We start from the raw sequence: 24,350 nt of genomic DNA on the forward strand, positions 1-24,350 counted from the left end.
ATATATTATTTTAAACAAAAAAATATATGGAAATAAAGAAAGTACAATATTAAGTAAAAAACAAATTGCAATTTATTATATATTTTATAATCAAATTATAATGATTAATTTGTATGTTATAATTAGCAATATAATATTGTAACCATATAAATATTTGAGAATAAGAATAAATTGTTTAATTATAAGTCATATATTTAGGAGTTGCAGAAAATTTAGCATAAGATTTAATTACTTTGTTTACAGCTTCTAAAAAGTCTTTTTCCGTAGCTACTTTACGACGTGCACGAATTGCAAACATACCAGCTTCTGTACAAACAGAACGAATTTCAGCTCCAGTACTATTAGGGCACAAACGTGCAAGAAGTTCAAATCTGATGTCTCTTTCTACACTCATTGAACGTGCATGAATTTTAAAAATATGTGTTCGTCCTTCCAAGTCCGGTAATCCGAATTCTACCTTCCTATCTAAACGTCCTGGTCGCATCAATGCTGGATCTAGTGTATCTGGTCTATTTGTTGCCATTAATACCTTAATATTACCTCGTGGATCAAAACTGAAATAAAATCATATAAATATAATAATATTGTTATTTATATTATTAATTATTAATAAATTTAAAATTAATAAAAATTAATTAGAATATAAAATAATAATAAAAAGAAAAAAATATTTTTTACCCATCTAATTGATTAATAAGTTCAAGCATAGTACGTTGTACTTCATTATCACCACCAGCTCCATCATCAAATCGAGCTCCTCCAATAGCATCAATTTCATCAAAAAATATTAAACAAGCTTTTTTACTACGTGCCATTTCGAATAATTCTCTTACCATGCGAGCACCCTATTATATATAATAATAATATTAATAATAATAATAATGACAACAATAACAACATAATAAATAAGATATTATTGTTTTCATCATTTAAAATCTAAAATAAAAGGATTAAAACACACTAGTTTAATTCTAATCAAACATATTATTTTTAAAAATATATCTATAGATAAATTCAATAATGGAGATAATGAAATATTTATATTGATTTTATATATATATTATTACAAATATATTATCATAATTATGATAACTCAACTAAATTATTTGAAAACATAAAATGTTATTCAAATATTATAAGAGAATTTTGCTTCATATTATTTTATTTTCTAAATAAATTATTATTTTTAGAGATATAGAAAAAATATTTAGTTTGATATTTTTGCATTCTTTATAAATAATTTTATTTGAATAATATTTATAAACAAAATGAAACAAATTTCAAAAAAATAATAGAATAAACAATAAATAAATTTTATTGATTATTACATATATAAATTAAATTTTGATATAAAAAAAAATATATAAAAATTTTTTTGAATCATATAAATTATTTAGGACCAATGATTTTTTAAATATATTATATTTATATTTTTTTATTTTTATACTTTTATATTCATATATCATAAAATTATATTGTATTGGTATAAATAGAATAAATAGTGGTATAAATAGAATAAATAGTATTATAAAAATTTTTTATTGCATTAATATTTTTTAAAATAATTAGATTAAAACAATTCATTTAATTAATAATTTAGATAAATAAATAGATAAATAATTTATATATATATATATATATATATATATATATATATATATATATACATTATAATAATAATATTAATAATATTAATATTAATAATTAATAAATTAAGTATTATATATTATTTATTTATATATAATTGAATATATCTATATTTTTTTTTTTCAAAATGAGTATTTTTTTACTTTTTAAAAATATTTAATATGTAAATATATATTTATATATTATATATTATATTTATATATTATAGATATATAAAAATATATATAATTATATATTACATATAAATAATTATTATATTATATAAGTAAAAAAAACTTTAAACTATTAACAAAAATACAAATTTATTAATAGAAACAAACAAAAAATATTTGAAAATAAATAAAAATATTTTAAAAAATGTTTGTGCTATAAATTTATATTATATTTGCTAAAAGATTTTTTCATTTTTTTATATAAATACATATTATTTTATAGAAAAGTTTAATAATAAAGTTACGTTATACTTACCTCACCAACATATTTTTGAACCAATTCTGAACCAATTACACGAATAAAACAAGCATCTGTTCTATTAGCTACAGCTCTAGCACATAAAGTTTTGCCTGTACCTGGTGGTCCAAATAACAATACTCCTTTAGGTGGTTCAATTCCCAAATTAACAAATTTTTCTGGCTATAATAAATAAATTATTATATTTTTTATCATCTGATATTATTAGAAATATCTATTTTTCTACATATAAAAATTGTAATTCAATAATTATAAAATGCTAACATGTAACAAAGGTGTTTCAACAACTTCTCTTAATTTTTCAATTTGTTCTTTGCAACCTCCAACATCACTATATGTGACATCAGGTTTCTCTTCAACTTGCATCATTGTTACAGTTGGATCAATTTTTGGTGGAAGTGGAATATGAATCTGATATTTATTACGATCTACTCCTACTCGCATACCTTCTTCAATATCAGTTGGAGCAACTGAATCTGCTAAATCAACTACAAATTTTGCAAACTGTTTTACATTTATAATATATTTAGGATCATCAGAATTTGCATTAATTATTTTAGTACAACGTGCAACTTGTAATGGTTGCTCATTTTGTAAAGTTTGTTTATCTGCAGCTAAATCCCATAAAGCAGGTGGTGCAAGACCAGTATCAGACTCTTTAATTCCAGTCAATTCATTAACACGTTTAATTATTGTTTGAATATCTTCTTCAACAGCTTTAATACTTTTTGTATATTGTCCTTGACCCTATATAAAAAAATATGTTAATTTAAAAATATGTTATCTTAGAAAATAATTAAAAAAATTTTTATTTTTAAATGTAATATTTTAAAATTTAAATTATTACAAATCTATTATTTTTAAATTTATTATTAAAGAAAATTATTGTTTTCTTTTTCAAAATTATTGCACATAATTTTACTTACATAAGTTTTAAGTAGAGCAATATCTCCTTCATCCAAAGCTAAAATTTAAATAAATTCTATTATATCTCGACAATTAAAGGCAAATAGTAATCAATTAAAACCTACATTTTATTTCTTTTTCTTCTTTTCCCTCTTCACTTTTTACTTTTCGCATATCTTCTCCTAGATGATCAGGCATTTTTATATTAATTAAGTTCTTCTCAGCGTTAAAAACAAGCCTATTTTATTCAATAAATAAAGAAATTGATAAAAATCAGATTTAAGGTTAGGTTTTTACTTGCCATTACTAGCGAAAACACAAAATTTTTGACTGACCTCTATAGTAATAAATGTAAACTATTATTTCTTGTGTTAATCCATTGTTTGTAAATGTAGATAAAAATGTTACATTTATTTGAATTATAATAATTTTTATATAAAATTTTATATTGTTATTAGTTTGTACTAATATTATTATAGTAATATATTATATTGGCATATAATATTTTACATTATAATTTTTAATATTTATAGTATTATTAAATCATATTTTTACTTATAAAAAAAAAAATTATATTTTTTACGACAAAAGAAATTTAAATTAATTTTAAAATATATTTTATTATGATTTGTAATATTATTTATGAATTTAAATTTAATTTAAACATATATTATTATATAATTACATTTAATATTTCATGCAACATTTACAATTTTATTATTATATTAAATAAAGTACAAAGATAAACTATATTAAAATAATATTATTATTGAATAATTTACAAAAAATTCTCATAATATTATACGTGAAGTATAAAATTATAAAATTTTTTTGCATATAATATACAATATACAATTAATTTATTATTTTTATTTATTATAAAATGATATATAGTCATTATTTATAAGAAAAATATAAAATTTTATGTATATTAATATAATTTAATTTGAAAATATTATTAAATTTTATAATAAATAAATGAAAATAAAATAAATACAACTTTCTGAATTTTATAATATAGATTTATTTATTATTTATAATATAGATTATATAATTATTATTGTTATATAGATATTTTCATTATATTTAGTATTTGTTTTAATTTTTAATAATAATTCAGAATATTCATTAATAATATAATTTATTCTTTTAATAAACATTTTTTATTTTCAATTATATTAAACAAAAAACTAAAAACTAAGAAACCTAAAAAATAATTATATTAGTATTAATAATATTTTTAAAATTAAGTTTAAAAATCAAGGTATGTATAAATAAAATTATTATTATCAGATTAATGATAATTTATAATGATAATTTTTACGATGTATCTAAAAATTATTAAAATTAATAAGTCAATTGTTTTCTTTTTTTAATAATTATAAAAATATTTTTTATAAAATAAATTTTCATGTTTAATTAGATTTTAATCCAAATATTTTTAACTAATTGAACAAATATTATTATTGAAATATTGAAATTTTATAAAATATAAGACAAATTACAAATCATTAGTTTTAATAAATTGTATACAAATAATAAATTTGATAATAAAATAAATTCAAATTTATAAATAAATATTATAATTATCATTCAATTATGTTTGATACAGATTTATTAAATTATGAAAACTTTATACTACAAATTTGCCAATTTAATTTAAGTAATTATAAATTAAATTTAATTTTATACAAAAATTTTGAATAATTATTCAGATAATTATTTTTAGCAAAAACCATCGTTGAATTGATATTATTAATTTTCAGAGTTTCATTAATTGAAAAAGTTGCTGTCGACATTAACCTTATATATGTATAAAATTAGAAAAAAATTGCTCAATTAGATTTTATATATTATAATGATTTTATGAAATTATAAAAAAAAAGAAATATGTTCTAAAAATTACATGTTATCAATGAAAAACTGATTATATAGGAAATAATATTTTTCATAAGATTGAATACTTTAGCTAACAAGATCATCAAAATTTACAAATTAGCTATTAATTTTATATTTATATTTTTTTCTATAAAGATACATAAAACAATTTCAATTAAAATTAAATTATATCAACACATAATAAAATCAATAATAATATACAAAAATAATATCTGAAATGTTAAAAAAGATAGAAAAATAATTTCAACATATATTAAAGAAATATTATTCTTAATAATGAAGAATATATTAAATAATAGCTATACTTAGATTACACCATACCACATTAAGCTCATATATATATATATATATACGAAACGGAGTCTTTTAATCACCATGATATAAAATCCGACTGAGTAATCTGCTTGCAATATACATTGGATAACGCTAATGTTGATAGTATATAAACTTTGAAAATTAATAATTCGAAAACAATTTATAAAATATATATATATATATATATATATATATATATATATATATATATATATATATATATATATATATATATGTATACTTAATGTTTTAAATACGTTTTTAAAAAAAGAAAAAAATATTGGATACAAAAATATGTAATAAAAAATATAAGATTTCATCTAAAAATTTGATTGTGACTTTTACGGAATTCTTCATTATCTCAAAGTCAAATAATTATTATAATATATTTCCTTGATGTTAATTTTCATAAACATTTTTTTTATTTATAATATTTATAGAAATAATCATATAGATATTATTAAAAAACGGAATTAAATTTATGGTAATTGTTGGACATACTTACAGTTATAAAAAAAATTAACTATGTAAAAGTATTGTTCATATATTGCAATAGTATGTTAATTCGTGTTTTGATATATAACATCAAATATTTATATATTTATTTAAATATATTTATATATATTATATCTACAATAAATCAATATTTTATGTTATCTAAAGAAATGTCATCTGAAAAAGAAAAGAATAAAATATAGTATTAATTCTTTGTATTCAATGCATTCTATCTTATTTTAAAAGTATAATAATGTATATATTTCATGAAATATTTATATTATAATATTTTATTTTAATTTATCACGTTTTTGTTATTTAACGTAACAGTTTGAATAATATCTTTTTATGCTAAATACAATATATTTATATATAATATAAAAATATAATATAAATATTATAAATTTTAATATTAATTATTTTCTTTAATAACAACAATAACAATAACAATAACAATAACATTAACAACAATAATAATGATAATTATTATTATATATAATATATGTATAAATTTAATAATATGTATAATATATGTATAAATTTTATAATCCATACATTAATTTTGAAATTATGCTCATTTAATCAAACAGTTTTTGTTATTCCAAATTCTTTTGGAGTACTGTTAACTTTTACCAAATTATTTTAATTATTATTTTAATTAATTTAACCATTCAAAGCGATATGAACATTAGATTAAAAAATTAAAATATAAATTAAAATATTTATTATATGTGCTATATTCATGATATATTATTTATTTGAATATATTTATTAGAAAATTTAGAATCTTTAATTATGATGATCCAATTGTATCGTTTGTTTAAAAATAAAGAATATTTTTTATATTTTTAAAGAATTTAATAATAGAATATAAAAGATGAGGATATCTTTTGATAAAAAGATTGTGATTGACTATTTATTTCGAAACCATCAACATTTCAAATATGTGTATATAAGTTTTTGAACCAAAAAAAACTTCTTAAAGAAAATAAATTTTGATTTTTAAAATATCTGTTTCAAACTGTTTTCTTTTTTATTTTAATTACATAAATTAAAATTTAAAAGCTAATAAATAATAATTTTATTATAATATATATATATATTACGATATATATATATATATATGTGTAATTACGATGGATAAATATCATAATCAATGGATAAATATTTGAAAACATTACAGAAAAATACTTTAATTTTATATAGATATTAATAATCTATAGCGAAAAAAGAATATTATATGAATTCATTAAGCAATAATGACAAAATTTTGAAAGTGTTAATAACTATAAATCAATAATTAAATTCGAATTTTGATTGAATTAAAATTCTTTACATATAATTACTAGAAAAATAAAAATATTTAAATATTTTCAAATATGCTCAAATTTATGCAAGATAAATTCGAATCTTTTATAATATATTTTAAAAAACAAAAATAATATTATTAAATATACTAAAACTATGATTAAATAGGTTCGAAATTTCGAAAATAATGATAATGAATAACTCATCGAAAATTTTCTTTTTAATCATTTTTCTTATTATTTTTAAAATTAATTATATTCTGTATATCTTAATTATTTCTTTATTTATTTATAATTTTATAATTTCTATAATAATCATTTCTATATCTAAAAATATTATATATAAAAAAATAAATAGGCTGAAATCAAACATTGTAAATAAAATATTATTAAAATAATCATCAATTTAACGAATAAATTGTAATTATAAATATTAAATTGTTATTTAAAATCTGTTTTATATAATTTTGATTTTTAAAATTCAATTATTATATGTTCGATACTTTTGAACATCAAAATATTTATAAATATCTTTGTGCTGTTTCGATATTATTTTATATGAAATAAATACAATTATTGAAATACAAATAATATTTGATATAATTTGTATCTCAATCAGGAATTGGAAAATTGAATAGAAAAAGATGGTCCTATTGAATTTTCGTTAAATATTAAAAAAAAAAAAAATATTTAAAAAATAAAGTACATGTAGAAAAATGTATAATGTCTAATAATTTAAAACAGAAGATTATTCAGGAATATCAATAATTTCGCAAAGATATATGTTTGATCATTTAGAAATATAATAAATCTTTTTATTTAATTTGAAAATAATTTGAACATTTAAAAACTTTAAGAAGATATATTATATTTTATATGATATTTAAATAAAAATATCTGTTTAATTCATAATTTTAAGTTTTAAAAACCTTAGTAATTTTTTAGAATATATTGCATTCAATAACATAATAAAAAATATGATTCAATTAGAAAAAATTAAAATTAAATTTATTTTTCATATATAAAAAAAAATCAATTATATTAAATTATACGTCCGTTAAAATTATTCAAATTTGAAACATTTTTATATGTAATTCATTATATGTAATTATTTTTATATAATTAATTTGACAGATATTCAAATGATTCAATTTAAATAAAAAAAATATTCTATGTAAAAATTATTTATATAAAATAAATATAAAATAATTATATATAAAAATAATTGTTGCATTAAAAATAAGATATGAATATTTTCATTGTTAATAAAGAAAAAATTTAGTATATTTATAAAAAGTAATATTTTATAAAAATACTTTTTCTATATTTAGTATAAAAAAATAATGATTTATAATAATGAATAAAAGTTACTTTTTATGATAATATTTAAATTTTTAAAATCTAAATGTGATTAAGAATTTTTTAAAGTATCATGAACTTAAAAATTATTATTTTCATCATTTGATTTTATAAATAATAATGTAATTTTTATTTTCAGCAAATCTGATCAATGTATTTTATTGTGATTGTACAAAAATAATTTTAGATAAAATTTTTTAGATATTTAGATAAAATTAATTAACAACAGATTAATTAATTAACAAAAAATTCGGATTATATTTGAAATAAATTAAAAAACAATCATTTCGCAAATTTTCTTAATATATATATTTATTTATATTATGAATATTATTTTATATATTTATTTTAAAATACTAATAAATTTATAACATAGAACTATATAAATATAAATAAAAATAATTGACAAAAATAACATTTTTCATTTAAAAAGTGAAAAAATATGATAAAACCTTTTTAAAACAATAAACAATTGAAATGCTAAAACTTTTGCAGCATTTTAAAAATTAATTTCATAGAAACTATCTTTTTCGTATTAAATCTCAAAGAAACAAATTTTTTTATTATTAGAAAATAATTATATTTTTTATTTCAGATATTTTCAATCTAATAGTAATAATTATAGTTTATCCAAATACATATTATACTTATATTATAAATATGCTTTGTATACAATTTTTAGTGATACAGTTGGATGAACGTCTCAAAGGAAGTACAGGAACCGCCCAAGTTGCATCGTTGTGTTAGTCCTTGACCGGAATGATCTGTAGAAAAATGTAAGATAATGAAAGATCCAATAGAACACTTTCACCTGTACTCATCCCAGCCCTCTTTTACTGCATTTCTTACATATCAGTTAAAGGCATGGTGCAATTGAAGTTCAACTAGCATGCTTTCCCGTAGTATTAAGGAATTCATAAATTATGAATCATCACTATGATCTATTATAAATATATATTTGTATTTATATATTACTTAATATAAGAAAATTTATCTTTAGAAATCAATTTCAATTAATTTTAATTTAATATAAATCATAATATTATCAAATTATAAGATTACATTAATAATTTATCTATGATCTTTTATCATCAATAGTTTCATTCAATTTTATTTATTTTAATAAAATATTTTTGTTAGATCGCATAATTTGTTTTAACTTTATAAAATTAAAAATTTTTGATAATTAAGAATTATTGATTAAAAAGTATATTTCTAACAAAAATAAATTATTTATTTATAAATGCAAATATAAATAAGTTTTCATATTTCTTAAGATTTTATACATATATATGTTCACTGAGTTAATTTTAATAATAATTTACGAATAATCTATATATTTGTTTACATATAATAATTAGTTATTAATTCAACATTCTGATAAAAAATAATTAAAAAGATATTTAAAATAATCGAAAATGAAAACATTATAATATATTATTGTAGTATTATTATAAAAAATTATAATTTAATTAACACTTATATATTTTAAATATATTAATTATTATTTTTAATGGTTATTATTATTATTGTTGTTCAAAGATATTATTAATTAAATTATTATTGTTCAAAGATATTTTAAAACAGGATATAAAAATAAAAATGAATAATTACACATATTTATTTCTATTATGCTTTTTTTAATATATCAAATAGTGAGAAATTTTAAATATTATACTCTTTCTTTTTTCTTTTTTTTTCTCTATAAAATTTCTTATCAAATTTTTTAATAGAAATATAATTGATTTATACAATAAAAATAGAAAAATAATTAATAATATAAAATAAGTAATAATAAAGAAATAATTGTTTATGATAAAAAAATTATATAAAAAAACTTCCAAAAATATATATGTATTTTTTTAAAAAGGAAGAAAAATATATATCTATTATTTATAAATATTAGAATATTTATATGATAATAAAATATAAATTTTTAAAACATAAATTTAAAATCATAATTAATTAGCATAAGTATTTTTATTTTATTAAATATATTTCTTAAATATTTCCATTTCTAATACAACATGCATGTCTATATTTAAAATATGATGAATTATCATGTTAAGATCACTTGTTATAAGTTATGTGACAATTATATGAAGTTATAATATATTCAAATATTCTTATAGGATATATATAAATTATATAAATTTGTATATTGCATAAATAATATTATTTTAAATATATTCAAATAGATTTAAATAGTAAATAAAATTAAAGATAGATATTATTATATCCAAAAATAATTTGTAAAAAATTCTTTTTAAATAAAGGAAAGAATATAGAGGAATTTAAATAAAGTGAGAAAAAATAAAAAATATTTATTCATCTATTATATAATGACTGTTATATTATGTTGAATCTTGATTTCTATTATGTATGATATACATATGTACATATTTGGTCGGATTATACGGCAATATAGATTAAATGCAAGCTTGAAAAATTCTTAAAATCATTTAGTTAGTTAATATTTTATTTAATATCTTCGGTAAAGATTTGGATTATATGGTTGTCTATAGTCTGAATCATCAGGTCCAGGATTAGCTGCAAGTGCTCGTCTAATTGCTTCTGGAATAGGAGGAGGAGTTGGTAAATGTGCACCTTGAGGATGGAAACCATTTTCATCTGCTGTATATTCCAAAGTAATAGGAGTACCATCCGGTGCGGTATATGAATATCTTCCTTGAACAATCTATAAAATAATACATTTGGGACTAAAAATTCTAAATATTCTATATAGTATCTATATTACGAGATATGAATTTTTAAATATTTATTTACAGTTTAATATTAGGATATTAAATAGTACAAATAATTTTATTAAAATTTAAAAATTATTTAATTTATTGTAATAATTTAATAATAATAATTTAGTAACTTAATAATTTTATAATATATAATATATAATTATAATATATAATTTATAAATAAAAACATAAAATTATATAATTAATAGAGTAATTTAATATTTTTGAAAGTTATTTTATGTAATTTATATTAAAATCTTATAACATAATTATAATGGTGATAAGTATAGTTTGAAAGTAAGAATATGTTAATGAAATGATAATTTAATAAATTTCATACTGCAAGCATTATTATTTGTTCCATGCTTTATTTGAATATAACAAATTTTATTTGATAAATAGAAAATATGATTTGTAATATGAAATTATATTGAAGAAATTATATTATAATAATAAAATAAAGAAAAAAATTTAATAAATAAATAATAAAAAAATGTACCTCGGTTTGTGTTGGTGGAGCCCCTTGAGGTCTTCCGCTTTCGGCAACTGAAATTCCGTTTTCGGTATCATAGCTAAATGTATAAGTTCCATCTGGATATGTATCTTTTTGTTGATTACGTATAGCTATAAATCTTCCAGGATTACTAAAAAAAGAATAAATATTTTATTATATAAAATTCAAATATTTTTAAGATTGATTTATGATTTAATAATATATATTTTTATAAGAAATATAAAATACATAAAAAAATTAGAAAGAAAAAATTATCAATATTTCAATAATGCATGTTAATTCTTATTTGTTAATTATATATAATTTATTTTATTATATTATGTTCATAATATTTCATTTCTAACAATTTGAATAATTATGATTATTTATTTAAAAATTTTTGTAAATAGATAACCATACATTATTTATTTCAATTGATTATATATAAAATGGACATATATATTTCTTTATTCCCAACTTTAGAATATATTAATAAAAGAATATTATCCGATAAAATTGAGTTCTAAAGTAAATATTAATATCTCAAATTAGTTAAAAGTTTGAAATGACTGGGATATTCCAAACTTAAAAAATTTTTGAATTTGACCAAAAGTTATTGTAAAACAATTGTTACTTAATCGAATTAGAAGAATAGTATTTAACTATTTTTATTGTATATATTAAAATGTATATAAATACATACTTATACTGGGGTGTATACTGCGGTTGTATTGTTGGTTGTTGATAAGTTGGTCTAGGTGTTGATCGATAAGCATTTTGTATTGGAAAACCACGAAATGCACCATACTGTCCAAGAGCACAGCCAAATAAACTGAACATCAATAACTGAAATTTTAGCGATTTTAATTTTTTTCAAAATATTAAAATTTTATGAATATTATAATTTTTATTATAAATATTGTTTATTAATTACATGTTATATTATTAATAAAAATTTATATAGAATGTTAATATTTGTATAACATTTTCAAAGAATCGATTTTAAGATCTTTAAAAAAAACGAAATAGGAAAATGTTAATTAAGGTTTATTTATTAAGTATTAAACAAATTTGTATTAGTAAAAGCAAAATAAAATAGTAATAAAAATAAAACGAATTTATTTTTATTTGTTTGTTATTTCAATGTTATAAAGTTCAATTGCTTATAAGTAAGTTTTAATATTTTTTATACTAACTTCTATAATTGATTCTAGATATGTTACAAATATATTAACAATTTATGTAATATATAATTTAAAATAACTTTTAGAATAAATATATGATATTTGTAATACATTTATTATTTAATATATTTATATAGTAAAATTTAAAATTATGAAAAATATTTCTTTAAAAAGAAAAGAAAATTTCTATTTCTGAGATGTTAAAATAATATAATATATATATATATATATAGAAAATATTTCTTGAAAATAAAATATATATTAAGAAATGTGCAAAATATTAAGATCAAATAATAATTAACTAAAAGTTAATATAAAAAACAATAGAAAATATAAAATATAATATTTTATTAATTGATTAATTTGCTTATTTAAGTAATTAAATTATCTACGAAATTGTATTTTTGATTTCTTTTAAAATATTAGAATTATTAGAATATTAATGATATTAATAGTATAAAATATAAGAATGAAGTATTAATATATTTAGAATATATCAATTAATGAGAAAAATCGTATTTATTTTAATTTTGAATCACTTATATGTTAATACATTTATAACAATCACTCACTATGCGCTGCATGATGATGGTTGCTAAATCTCGCGCGTAGATTTGAACAAGATCGAATCTGCAGTACCGTGAGTACAAATACTGCCAGCATTTATATGAAGACGCTCAAGAAGAGTCTTCCCTTCCCATTCCCTCTATTCATATATCTAACCGTTCTCCTCATAACTTTTCGCCCTCACAATTCTGCCCCACCTAAGTTCTGTTCTCGAACATCTTACATGCTAGAATTAATGTTTCTTCACGCAAATCTTTCAGAAAGAAGCGTCAGTCGGTAGCTATTTGTTTATTATTTATTGAGTTTATCGAAATACTTATGAATAATTCTGTAATTGAAGGCATGTATATTTTATAGAATTTTAGTAATTATTTATCAATACTTTTAAAATAATTTATTATTTATATAATTTAAACATTTTATTGAAAATTTATAAACAAAATATAAGTTTAGATATATATGTACAATCTTTAAATTAAATATTTCATTACTTTATATTTTATTTGATTTATGTGTGCATACAAAATTAATTCCTTTCTAAATGACATAATTTTGTCAATCATTTTTAATTGTATTAAATAAATAAATAATTTTATATTTCAAAAGAATAATTTATATAATATATTATGTAGAATTAATATTTGTTGAAATATATTTTATAAATTCAAATAATAATAAATACAATATAAATTTTTCGAAATAAGAAACATTTCATCTAAAATGTTATACTTTATATTTTTATTTTACTAATAATTGCTAAAATAAGAAAGATTAAAAAGTTATTTTAGACTGAGATTATAAGATTATGAAAAAGAAAAATTATTAATTTTATTTTTTAATAGATCATTTATAAAATTATTATTATCATAATATTTTTATTATTTATAAAATACTGTAAAATTTATTTTTTCTCTTTTTACATATTTGAAATATAAGATTTTCCGATTAAAAATAAAAGATAATAAAAAGAAATAAGTAATGAATATATATATTGATGAATTGCATTTTACTGCATTCGAAAGTTAATAAGAGAGAATAAAATATACAAAATAAAATATTATTTTTTATATATAAAATTTTGTTACATTAATATGTAACAAAATGTATAAATATAATTGAAATAATTTAATATCATTTTAATTTTTCAATTATTTAATATTATTTTAATTATTATTTCATAATAAATGTTTTTATAAATATAAGCCAGTATATATTTTAATTTTTCCAAAAAACGAATAATTGTAATAATTAAGACTATTATTATATTAAAGCTATTATTATATTATTATATTAATATTATTATATTATTATATACAAGTACACAAATATATAATTTGAGCAATTTTAGTATAAATTGAATAATGCTAATGTTGGTAATACATAAACTTTGAAAATCATTTAAATATTAGTTAATAAAAATATATAATAAAAAGTATAAAATTGTAAAAATTAAAAATAATTGGAATTCTCAACTTTATCTCAAAATTATAATGATTTAGCTTATATTTATTTTTATACTACATTATTACTTTAATTTAAAATTTAGATTTTTTTAAATCTAATATTTAGATTTAGAAATAATCATGTATAGACATGATTATTATATTTAATTCATGTATAGACATTTAAAAAAAACATATTGTATGGAAAATTAAATATATTTTATATATATATAAGTTACACAAATATAAATATGCAATTTTTATATTTAAATATTGTAATAATTTTTATTACAAATATTTAAATTTTATTAATTTTTTGCTATCAATAAAAATTAAGCTTCAAACAAGAAATTATTTTAATAAGAGAAATAGAGAGCATCTAATTAGATATATTAAGGTATCTAATACAATAAAGTACATTAAAGCATTTCAAAAAAAATGAAGGAATGCTATTATGAAATAAATATAATATTAATATTAATATTATATTAATATTAATTTATTTTAATATTAATTTATTTTAATATTAATATAATATTAATATTATATTAATTTTAATATTAATATAATATTAATATTAAAAAATTTTATATAATAATATTAAAAAATATTCCATATATTAATATGGAATTATGGTATGAATTATATAGGTATTTTTGTAATTATTGGACTGTAATTTTTATTTTTTATTAAATTTTTCCATTTAAATCATTATATCATATAATAATTTGGAATTTTAAATTTGAATAAATAATATAGATATTAATATATTGATATAATTATTCAATAATAATTCCTGAATATTCCTTATTTTAATATTTTTTACAATCTTTAAATTTATTATAATATATACAATTGAACTCGATTTATCTTTCATAATATTAATTTTTAATACATCATAGTCTATATTATAATTTATATTTGTATTAAACGTATTAATTTGTATTATATTGTAAAATGTATTATATTGAATTAAACATTTATGATAAATATTTATGTCTAATAAATGACTAATAAATAAAATAATTATGCCAAATCATGTTAATAAATAATAATAAATAAGTAAATAATAAATAAAAGTGTTTAGTATTTTATAAAATAAAAATTATTTCATAAGTTTATTCAAAATTTATATATAATCTTAAAATTTATATTTTTAACATTGAAGTAGTTAATTTAAATTAAAAATTTAATAATATAATTGATAATATAATATAAAATAATATTTTATAAATGTTATTATTCATTAATTTATTATTTTTCAAATTGAATCAAAATTTTTAAAATTTTTTAAATGATTTTTATTTTGAGATAAGTTATTTAATGTAAATTAATTTTTTTTAACGAAATCATACAATTAATATAATCAGCTATTTTTATAAAAAACTATTAAACTATTTATATTGAAACATTATTAATTTAGGATATATTTCAACTTCAATTTTATAAAATTTATTATATAAAAAATAAAAATAAACAAACATAAAAATATGATTTTGTATCATCCTTCCATATGTTTTAATTTATATTTAAATGTTACAATATTTCTTATATTAATAATATATTGATATAAATATTTATAGTTTATATTGACATACAAAATTCTCTCTCTCTCTCTCTCTCTCTATCTATCTATCTATCTATCTATCTATCTATCTATCTATCTATCTTTCTTTTTCTTTTTCTTATATATATTTTTACGCATATATATATATATATATATATATATATATATATATATATATAGAATATTTACAAAACTTCTTTCTCGAAAAAGCGAAAAGAAAAAAAATTGTTTAAAACAATTTTATGTTGGAAATAATTTTGAGAAATTTATAAATTAAAATGAATTATTTTGCATATGAAATATATATAGTAATAGAATAGTAATTATTATATATTTTTAAATATTTTTGTTTTATTTAAATATTAATATTAATATTGAAAAATAACATTATTGAATGTTGAAGCTATATTCTAATTAACATATATATATATATATATTTTAAGATCATTTATTTACATAAATTTAAATAAAACGCAAAATAAGAACTTATAAAATAGAAATTATTTTTTATTTGATTACTTTATAAAAATTTTATTTAACAAAATAAATATTTAACATATTAGTACATACATTTTTATTTTCTTTTAAAATGTATTTAAAAATCTATAATTCATAAATTTAAATCAAAATTTGAAAATAATTAAATTAAAAAAAATTAAAAAAATTATAATAATAATAAATTAAAAAAAATTAAAACGATAACTGATTATTTAATAAATATTAAATTTACTTAAAAAACAATTATTCAAATAACAATGATAAATTATCAAATTATCAAAACAATAATTTCTTCATTTATTATTATCAAATAGATCGAAGAAAATCAGAAAATAAAAAAAAAATTTATATAATATATTATAATATATAAATTTAGAAAAACTGCTAGAAAAAAGTTCAAGTGATTCAATATTGCACATAGTAGATTACTTACATAATTTCTAGACACAACTGATTTGAGAGGATCCCGTAGGCATGCATTTCTATCTATATCTTTATGAGACTTCAAGTTTTGCTTGAAATGATAGAGCATACCTAAACTGACGTGGTTAATAAAACGAGAAAGGTCAGACTAGATTCAAGTAATGTTTAAGATCTGGCTTCTACATAACAGTATAAAGTATCATTTTGATTCTATTTCATAATTGGATAATTTGATTAAATTAAATGTATAAAAATTGTAAAACTATCAATTGAACCAATTATTTAGCAACTTCAATGTTTTATGTGTATGATATATATATATATTTATATCATACATATATATTTAATTTTAATATGAAAATAACAAATAAATTAGAATATATATATATATATATATATATATATGTACATAAATATTTATAAATACATAAATAATATAGAATATAAAAATCTAATATAGTTTAACACAAATAAGAAATATTAAATTAATTAATTATATATTTAATGTAAATTGTACAAAAATTATAAATTATTGATAATTATTTTATAATTAATTTTTAATTAATTTATTGTTATTTTAATTTAAAATTTTATTCATTATTTATTATTTTCAATTAAAATAATAGTTTAATAGTTTAATATAATAGTTTAATATAAAAATTTCTTAATATTAATGTAAAAATTCTATTTCTTTAAATAATTTTCTGTTTAATGTTACAGTATTTGATTAGAATAATATGATTTTATTAAATTATTTGAAATAACAAAAATTATTTACATAATAACTATTTCTTTAAAGTATTTATTATTTTATTAGAAAAATATTTATCTAAATATATATATATATATATATATATATCGTAAATTTTTATTTATAAATATAATATAATAATATAGTTTCTTTCCAGACATATCTGAAAAAATATGATATAAACAAATTTTTCAAACAAAAGTTATTTTATATACAGATTTTATATACATTAATAGTTTTCTATAAATTAATGTGTTAGAGATTATATAAAAATGAATTTTAAATTTTTAAATAAATATATATAATTATAATATAAAATATTATATAATGTATAATATTATATGTAATAATAATAAATATTGTATATACAATATAATATAATTTTTATTGTATCAATTAATACAGCTTGTTATTTCTTATAAGAAATAAATTATTAAATTATTTATATCATATATATCATATATCATATAGTTAAGAGAAATTTTAACGTGAAATTTAAAACTTATATAAATTAATGAAAAACAAGAAACAAGAAATACGCGAAACAATATTTCAAGCTTGTTTCGTCTTTCATATCATACATTTTACAAATTTCAAGTAATTAAATTTAATATTTAAATAAATTAAAATTTCTTTATATTATTTTTTGATATAAATGCCTTAATAGTTTTTTTTTATAAGAAATAGTTAATTTTATTGATCAATAGAATAAAAATTGATAGTTTTATTTTAAAAAATTATAGTTGACCTTTATATAATATATTTAAACATGAATATTCATATATAGAAAAACTTAATATTGTTTAATATATTTTTTTCCTACTAAACAATTTTTGTGTTCAAAAAAATTTTTTTTTATATCATTCGTATTTTTTCAGATATTTGAATGTTTCCAATAAACTAAAATATGTATATAAAAATTAAAAATTGTTTTGGATTGTTTTAGACTTATTTAGTGATGTCTTTATAGCTAATTATTTTTTATTTATATATTTAAAGTATTTTTATATTGCATCACGATTCAAGTCTAGACAATTATCAACGTGAAAAAATATCGAAAATATAAAAATAAATATATCAGTTTTGATACATTAACATCTAGAAATTTTTGATTATATTCACAAGAATTTGCAAATTTTTAAGATTTTTTAAATTTTAATGCTCATTCGATTTATTGCATTAGATCTACATTATATTATGTTCGGAAATATTATTTAAATCTTTTCAATCTTTTTTTAGTTATTAAATTGAACATTCTGTTAGTTATTTAAAATTCTAGAATTCTAGAACAAAAAAATATGCCAAATATATAAAGTAAAATATATAAGAGTATTCCAAAAATGTAAGAACATCTATTAACTAAAAATTCCTGAAATAATTTCAAGCAATATTTTCCTTTTCAAAACTTTTCGTTACAGTTTCCTTAATTATTAATAATAAATAATCCTATTTATTTTAAAATATATATATAATTTTGAAAATAAAATATTTTATTTAATACAGTAAGTTTTTAAAATAATATTTAATTTGAAAAATATTGAAAATATTTAAATTTTATTTTGAATTATTTATTTTAATTTATTTTTTTTATTTTATTATATTATTGCTAAAAATGATTTAAATTTAATAAAATAATTTATTTATGAATATATAAACTATTTCTTATATATATCTTCTACTTCAAACTATATCTTCCTTATATATATTTAATTTCTTTCAATAATCTCTAAATCTTCTATATCTTCTATATCTAATAATACAAATTCTTAAGTTGTAAATCAAAAAATGAATCGCATTATTTTGAAAAACTGCGGTACTTATGAAATGATTATTTTAAGCAAGATTAAAGTATTTTATTTTACTAGATTATTAAAATAAAATATTTTATTTTATGTTTCAGATTATTAAAATGAATTGAAATTAAATATGAAAAGATAAATATATAAAAACAATAATTTGTATTTCATTTGAAAATGAAATATTTTATTAAAAAGTTTTTATATCAAATAAATAACTTCCTATAAAAAATCTATTGCAATTTATTGAATATAAAAATTACAATCTTAAAATTATTATATTACATAATTAGTAAATAATGAAAATATATCTGCATTATTTTCTAGTCATTTTTTATATTTTCTTAAAATCGGAACTTTTGAATCAAATCTTTAAAAAAAATACAATTAGTCAAATAATTTTTGTATAAAAATATTTTTTATCATCATTATTTACAACTTGTTTTCATTTTAATTTCATTCAATAATAGCAAATCCTAAATTTTAGATCAAAAAATTGAATTTGAATTTGAATTTGAATTTGAAATAAATATGGAAAAATCGCATTATTTATAAAATGATTTAAATAAAATTAAAGTATTTTATTTTATTATTAAAATATTTTAAACTGCTAAAATAAAAATATTTTCCCAAATTGAAATTTTATATCCTATTCAAAATACTATTTTATTGAAGTCTTTTAAATTTAAGAAGAATTTTTAAGAAAAATTTAATATTACATTATACATTATACATTATATACATTATACATTATACATTATACATTATACATTAATATTAAATAATATTTAAAATATTTATTTTGCCAAATATTGGCGATTAAATTTGAAATTCTTTATTACATAATTAGAATATTTCAAAAATTTAATAATTTTTTTATATACTTTATTTTTCAATTACTTTATCTTATTATTAATATCAATATCTTATTAATATCAATTTTTCAATATCAATATTTAATATCAATTAATATTAATAATATTTTTCTTTTATGTTTATAATACGCTTTTTTTTAAAGGTCAGATGACAGCTAAATACTATAAAAAATGCACAAATTTTAAAATGAAAATTAATATAAAAAATACATACATCGAATTATTTATAAAAACATATCTCATTGATTTTAAATGAAATATGTTAAGATGAATATTTCGAATAATTTTTCCTTATATAAATATAATCGTCATTCGATCTTAGTTTTCGAAATATTTGCAAAAATATATTCAAAAAATTAAACTAGAGTGATATACTTATTCAATGTTATTTGAATATCGTAATGATAAAAAATATAATAAATCAAATTTGATATCGAATAACATAAATAATTTTTTGATATAAAAGATGGAAATCCAGAAATTATATAAAAGCCAATTTTATTTTTTAATGAAATGTTAAAAATTCTATCGCATATAAAGTAAATTATTTTTCTTTGCAACTAATTTTTAGTAATTTTGAATTATCATAAATTATTATATACATTTTAAAATCTATTAAATGATATATAAAAAAAATAATTCTATATCATTCTATTTAAAAAAATGAAATTAATCTTCAAATAAATGTTATCTATTCATTTGAAAAAATTATTTACATCAAATTGTATATTCAATATCATATAAATTTAATCTGACACATTTTTTTCTATTAATTATAACAGTTGAGATATATTAAATGGCTTTTTTTATTATTTTATTTTTTTTATTATTTATTTTTTTATTATTTTATTATAGATGTAATTTTATATATTAAATTTCTAATTTTATATCTATTTTTATATATATTTATATCCGCATTTTAAATTTACTACTACTCTAATTTAATCCAACTAAACCTTAAATCTTAAATCAAAACTTAATTTAACTTAATAAGAAAATTTTATTTCAATGTTATTATGAAGAAAATTGAATTCTTCGAAATGGAAAATATAACACAATATTTAAACGATTAATATTGATTGAAAGATATATATAATGATCGAAGCTACAATAATAATGATAATGATTAGCTTCATATTTATTTATTAATATTTACTATTTATTACAATCGGATATCGGACAAGAAATGAGGAATGAGAAATTTAATTATGGACAAATTTATGAAAATATAGAGATATAAAGAGATATAAAGATTTATTTTAATATTTTTTTTTAGATTTCGTTTCCATTGTAAAATCAAAAAACAAAATGAAAAAAATGTCTAAAAAGCTATTTTTAAAAGAAAATCGAAGAAATAAATAATGAAACTAAACGAAAAATTAGCAAAATATAAACTATAAAATTTCAATTTTTCTTTTTGTAAAATATTTATCAATAAAGTTTTACTCCGAATATAATATTTATTCAAATAGAATAATTATTATTTTCAATATTTATCATCTTTTTAAAATAGTATATTACTCAATTCGTGAATAAGTCAAGTTATCGGTAAATGAAAAAAATCTTATAGTAATAAGAAGTTAATGATAGATCATAAAGAAAAAAGTAAAAACATAATAAGATGTTTCTTTGCTTATTATTTGCTTCGATACAATGCACTTGTAAACAACAGGTATCAATAATTGCTAATAAAGATTTAATAAGTTGTTTCACAGTTGCACCATCTATTTAAAATTGAAATTATATGATTTATAATTTCGGATAAGATATTAACATAAATGGATTTTATAATTATATCAAAGAATTAATTATGTCAATGTAATTTCTAGTTCTATTCCTATTCTATATTTTTTTCAGTCAACAAATATGATATCATAAAGTATACATTTTTAATTATTGGATAACTTCATGAAAAAGCACAAGGAGAATTTTTGTATAAGGTTTCAAGAATCTTACATTAATAAATCTTTTTCAAAAAAATATTATAATGAGTTTAATCCATATAATGATATTTTCTAATTTCAATGATAACATTATAGTCATGAAACAATATATAATAAAAAAAAAAATTTTTTAAATATTGCAGTTTTTTCAAAAATAAATATCTGAAAGCAACAAATAAAATAAAGGATGTCCTATTTTAATATCTCAAATCAAATATCTCGTAAAGATATTTGGAAAAATATTTACACAAAAGTTACAATATCAAAGAGAATAAATCATGCTATTATTTATTTGATTTTGAAATGTTTTCAATTAGATTTTTAAAATTAAGATTGAATTTTGAATTAAAATTTTTATTTTTTATTATATATTATCACACTTATACATAAACTTATTTTGTTCTAAAAATTGTTCTCAAAGTTCTTATATCAATTTAAAAATTCGACTTTGACATTTACATACCTTAGATATCGTAAAATAAATAACAATATGATTCTCTTTATATATATATAAATAAATACACAAAAATGGAAATATCTGTTGAGATTCTTAAGTTAATTTCAAGCAATATTTTTCTTTCGCAAAACTTTCATTACAGTTTTATTATTGAATTATTAATGAAATTGTTGAGTTATTGATGTTAATTACGAAACGTATAACTCAATCGAACTATAATAGATAAATAGATAAGTAAATAGATAGCATTGATTATATGTTACCGGTTGAGCATGAAGTCCATACATTAAAGAAAATATGTTGAATATAACAAATATTTTTTTTTAAATAAAAAATTATATCGAATTATATCAATATACACATATGTATGTATATATATATATATATATATATATATATATATATATTGAATGAACATTATATTATACTTTATAATTACTTATGATTTATAATTACTTATGATAATAATATGATTTATGATTTTATAATATAAGATTATATATATATTGAAAAAAATAAAACTTTTGTTAAGTAATACGTATAATTACATCAATTAGTTATGAAAAAAAGAGTAGGATAATATAAATTAAAAAAAAGATTTATTGTAATTATACATATAAAATTTTATTATTATAAATAAATGAGTCATAACATGTAATCATGATTTATTTTAAGAAGAATGAGAAAAAGAAATTTCATTATTTATGTGTATTATTTTAGTATAAAAATTATATATAAGACAAAAAGAAATAAATCATTAACAATAAATTGTTCGTATATATTAGCTCCATTTTAAAAATAACTTTCAAATAATAAGTATTTATTATTTATTTTATTATCATTTGTTATAATAATTTTTTTTATATATTTTATACTTTATCGATATAAGAAAATAAATATCATTTAAGATAAACATATATTAATAAATAATAAAGCTAGTAAATATTTTTAATATAAAAAATATAATTTATTTATTAATTGTTTTATTTCTAATTTCAATGAAGTTTTGTGCCTAAATTGAAAAATGTAATAGAATTGAATATACTTTTCATCGTTTTAATGAAGTGGATTTGCTAAAACCTGATCGGCAACATTTTTGCCGAGAGATTCTCAGGAAAGATGAACCGAACTTTAACTTTAACTGATTGGTCATGAATATAATACATGAATCAATAGTGTAACAATAACTATGAAAGTGTTTT

At 16.1% G+C, this 24,350-nt stretch overlaps 2 protein-coding genes across 3 annotated transcripts; both read right to left on the minus strand.

Moving 5' to 3' along the window:
- Window positions 1–49: 49 nt before the first annotated feature.
- Window positions 50–3,357, minus strand: LOC551343 (26S proteasome regulatory subunit 7). Its single transcript, XM_006571823.3, has 6 exons — window positions 3,150–3,357; window positions 3,045–3,082; window positions 2,383–2,865; window positions 2,116–2,280; window positions 679–845; window positions 50–554 (listed from the first exon to the last, which is right to left on the minus strand). The coding sequence occupies exons 1-6, from the start codon at window positions 3,220–3,222 to the stop codon at window positions 176–178; spliced, it is 1,305 nt and encodes a 434-aa protein (XP_006571886.1). The 5' UTR covers window positions 3,223–3,357; the 3' UTR covers window positions 50–175.
- A 7,373-nt stretch (window positions 3,358–10,730) lies between these two features.
- Window positions 10,731–13,504, minus strand: LOC727392 (endocuticle structural glycoprotein SgAbd-2). Of its 2 annotated transcripts, none has more exons than XM_006571821.3 (4): window positions 13,402–13,504; window positions 12,349–12,491; window positions 11,652–11,793; window positions 10,731–11,097 (listed from the first exon to the last, which is right to left on the minus strand). In XM_006571821.3, exons 1-4 carry the CDS (start codon window positions 13,411–13,413, stop codon window positions 10,882–10,884), a joined length of 513 nt encoding a protein of 170 aa, XP_006571884.1. In that variant the 5' UTR covers window positions 13,414–13,504; the 3' UTR covers window positions 10,731–10,881. The 2 variants fall into 2 exon arrangements, with proteins under 2 accessions (XP_006571884.1, XP_001123101.2); XM_001123101.5 differs by having other exon boundaries at window positions 10,733–11,097; window positions 11,652–11,796; window positions 13,402–13,503.
- Between the last annotated feature and the right edge of the window lie 10,846 nt (window positions 13,505–24,350).

This window comes from Apis mellifera, linkage group LG13 (genome assembly GCF_003254395.2).
Source record: "Apis mellifera strain DH4 linkage group LG13, Amel_HAv3.1, whole genome shotgun sequence".
NCBI lineage: Eukaryota > Metazoa > Arthropoda > Insecta > Hymenoptera > Apidae > Apis > Apis mellifera.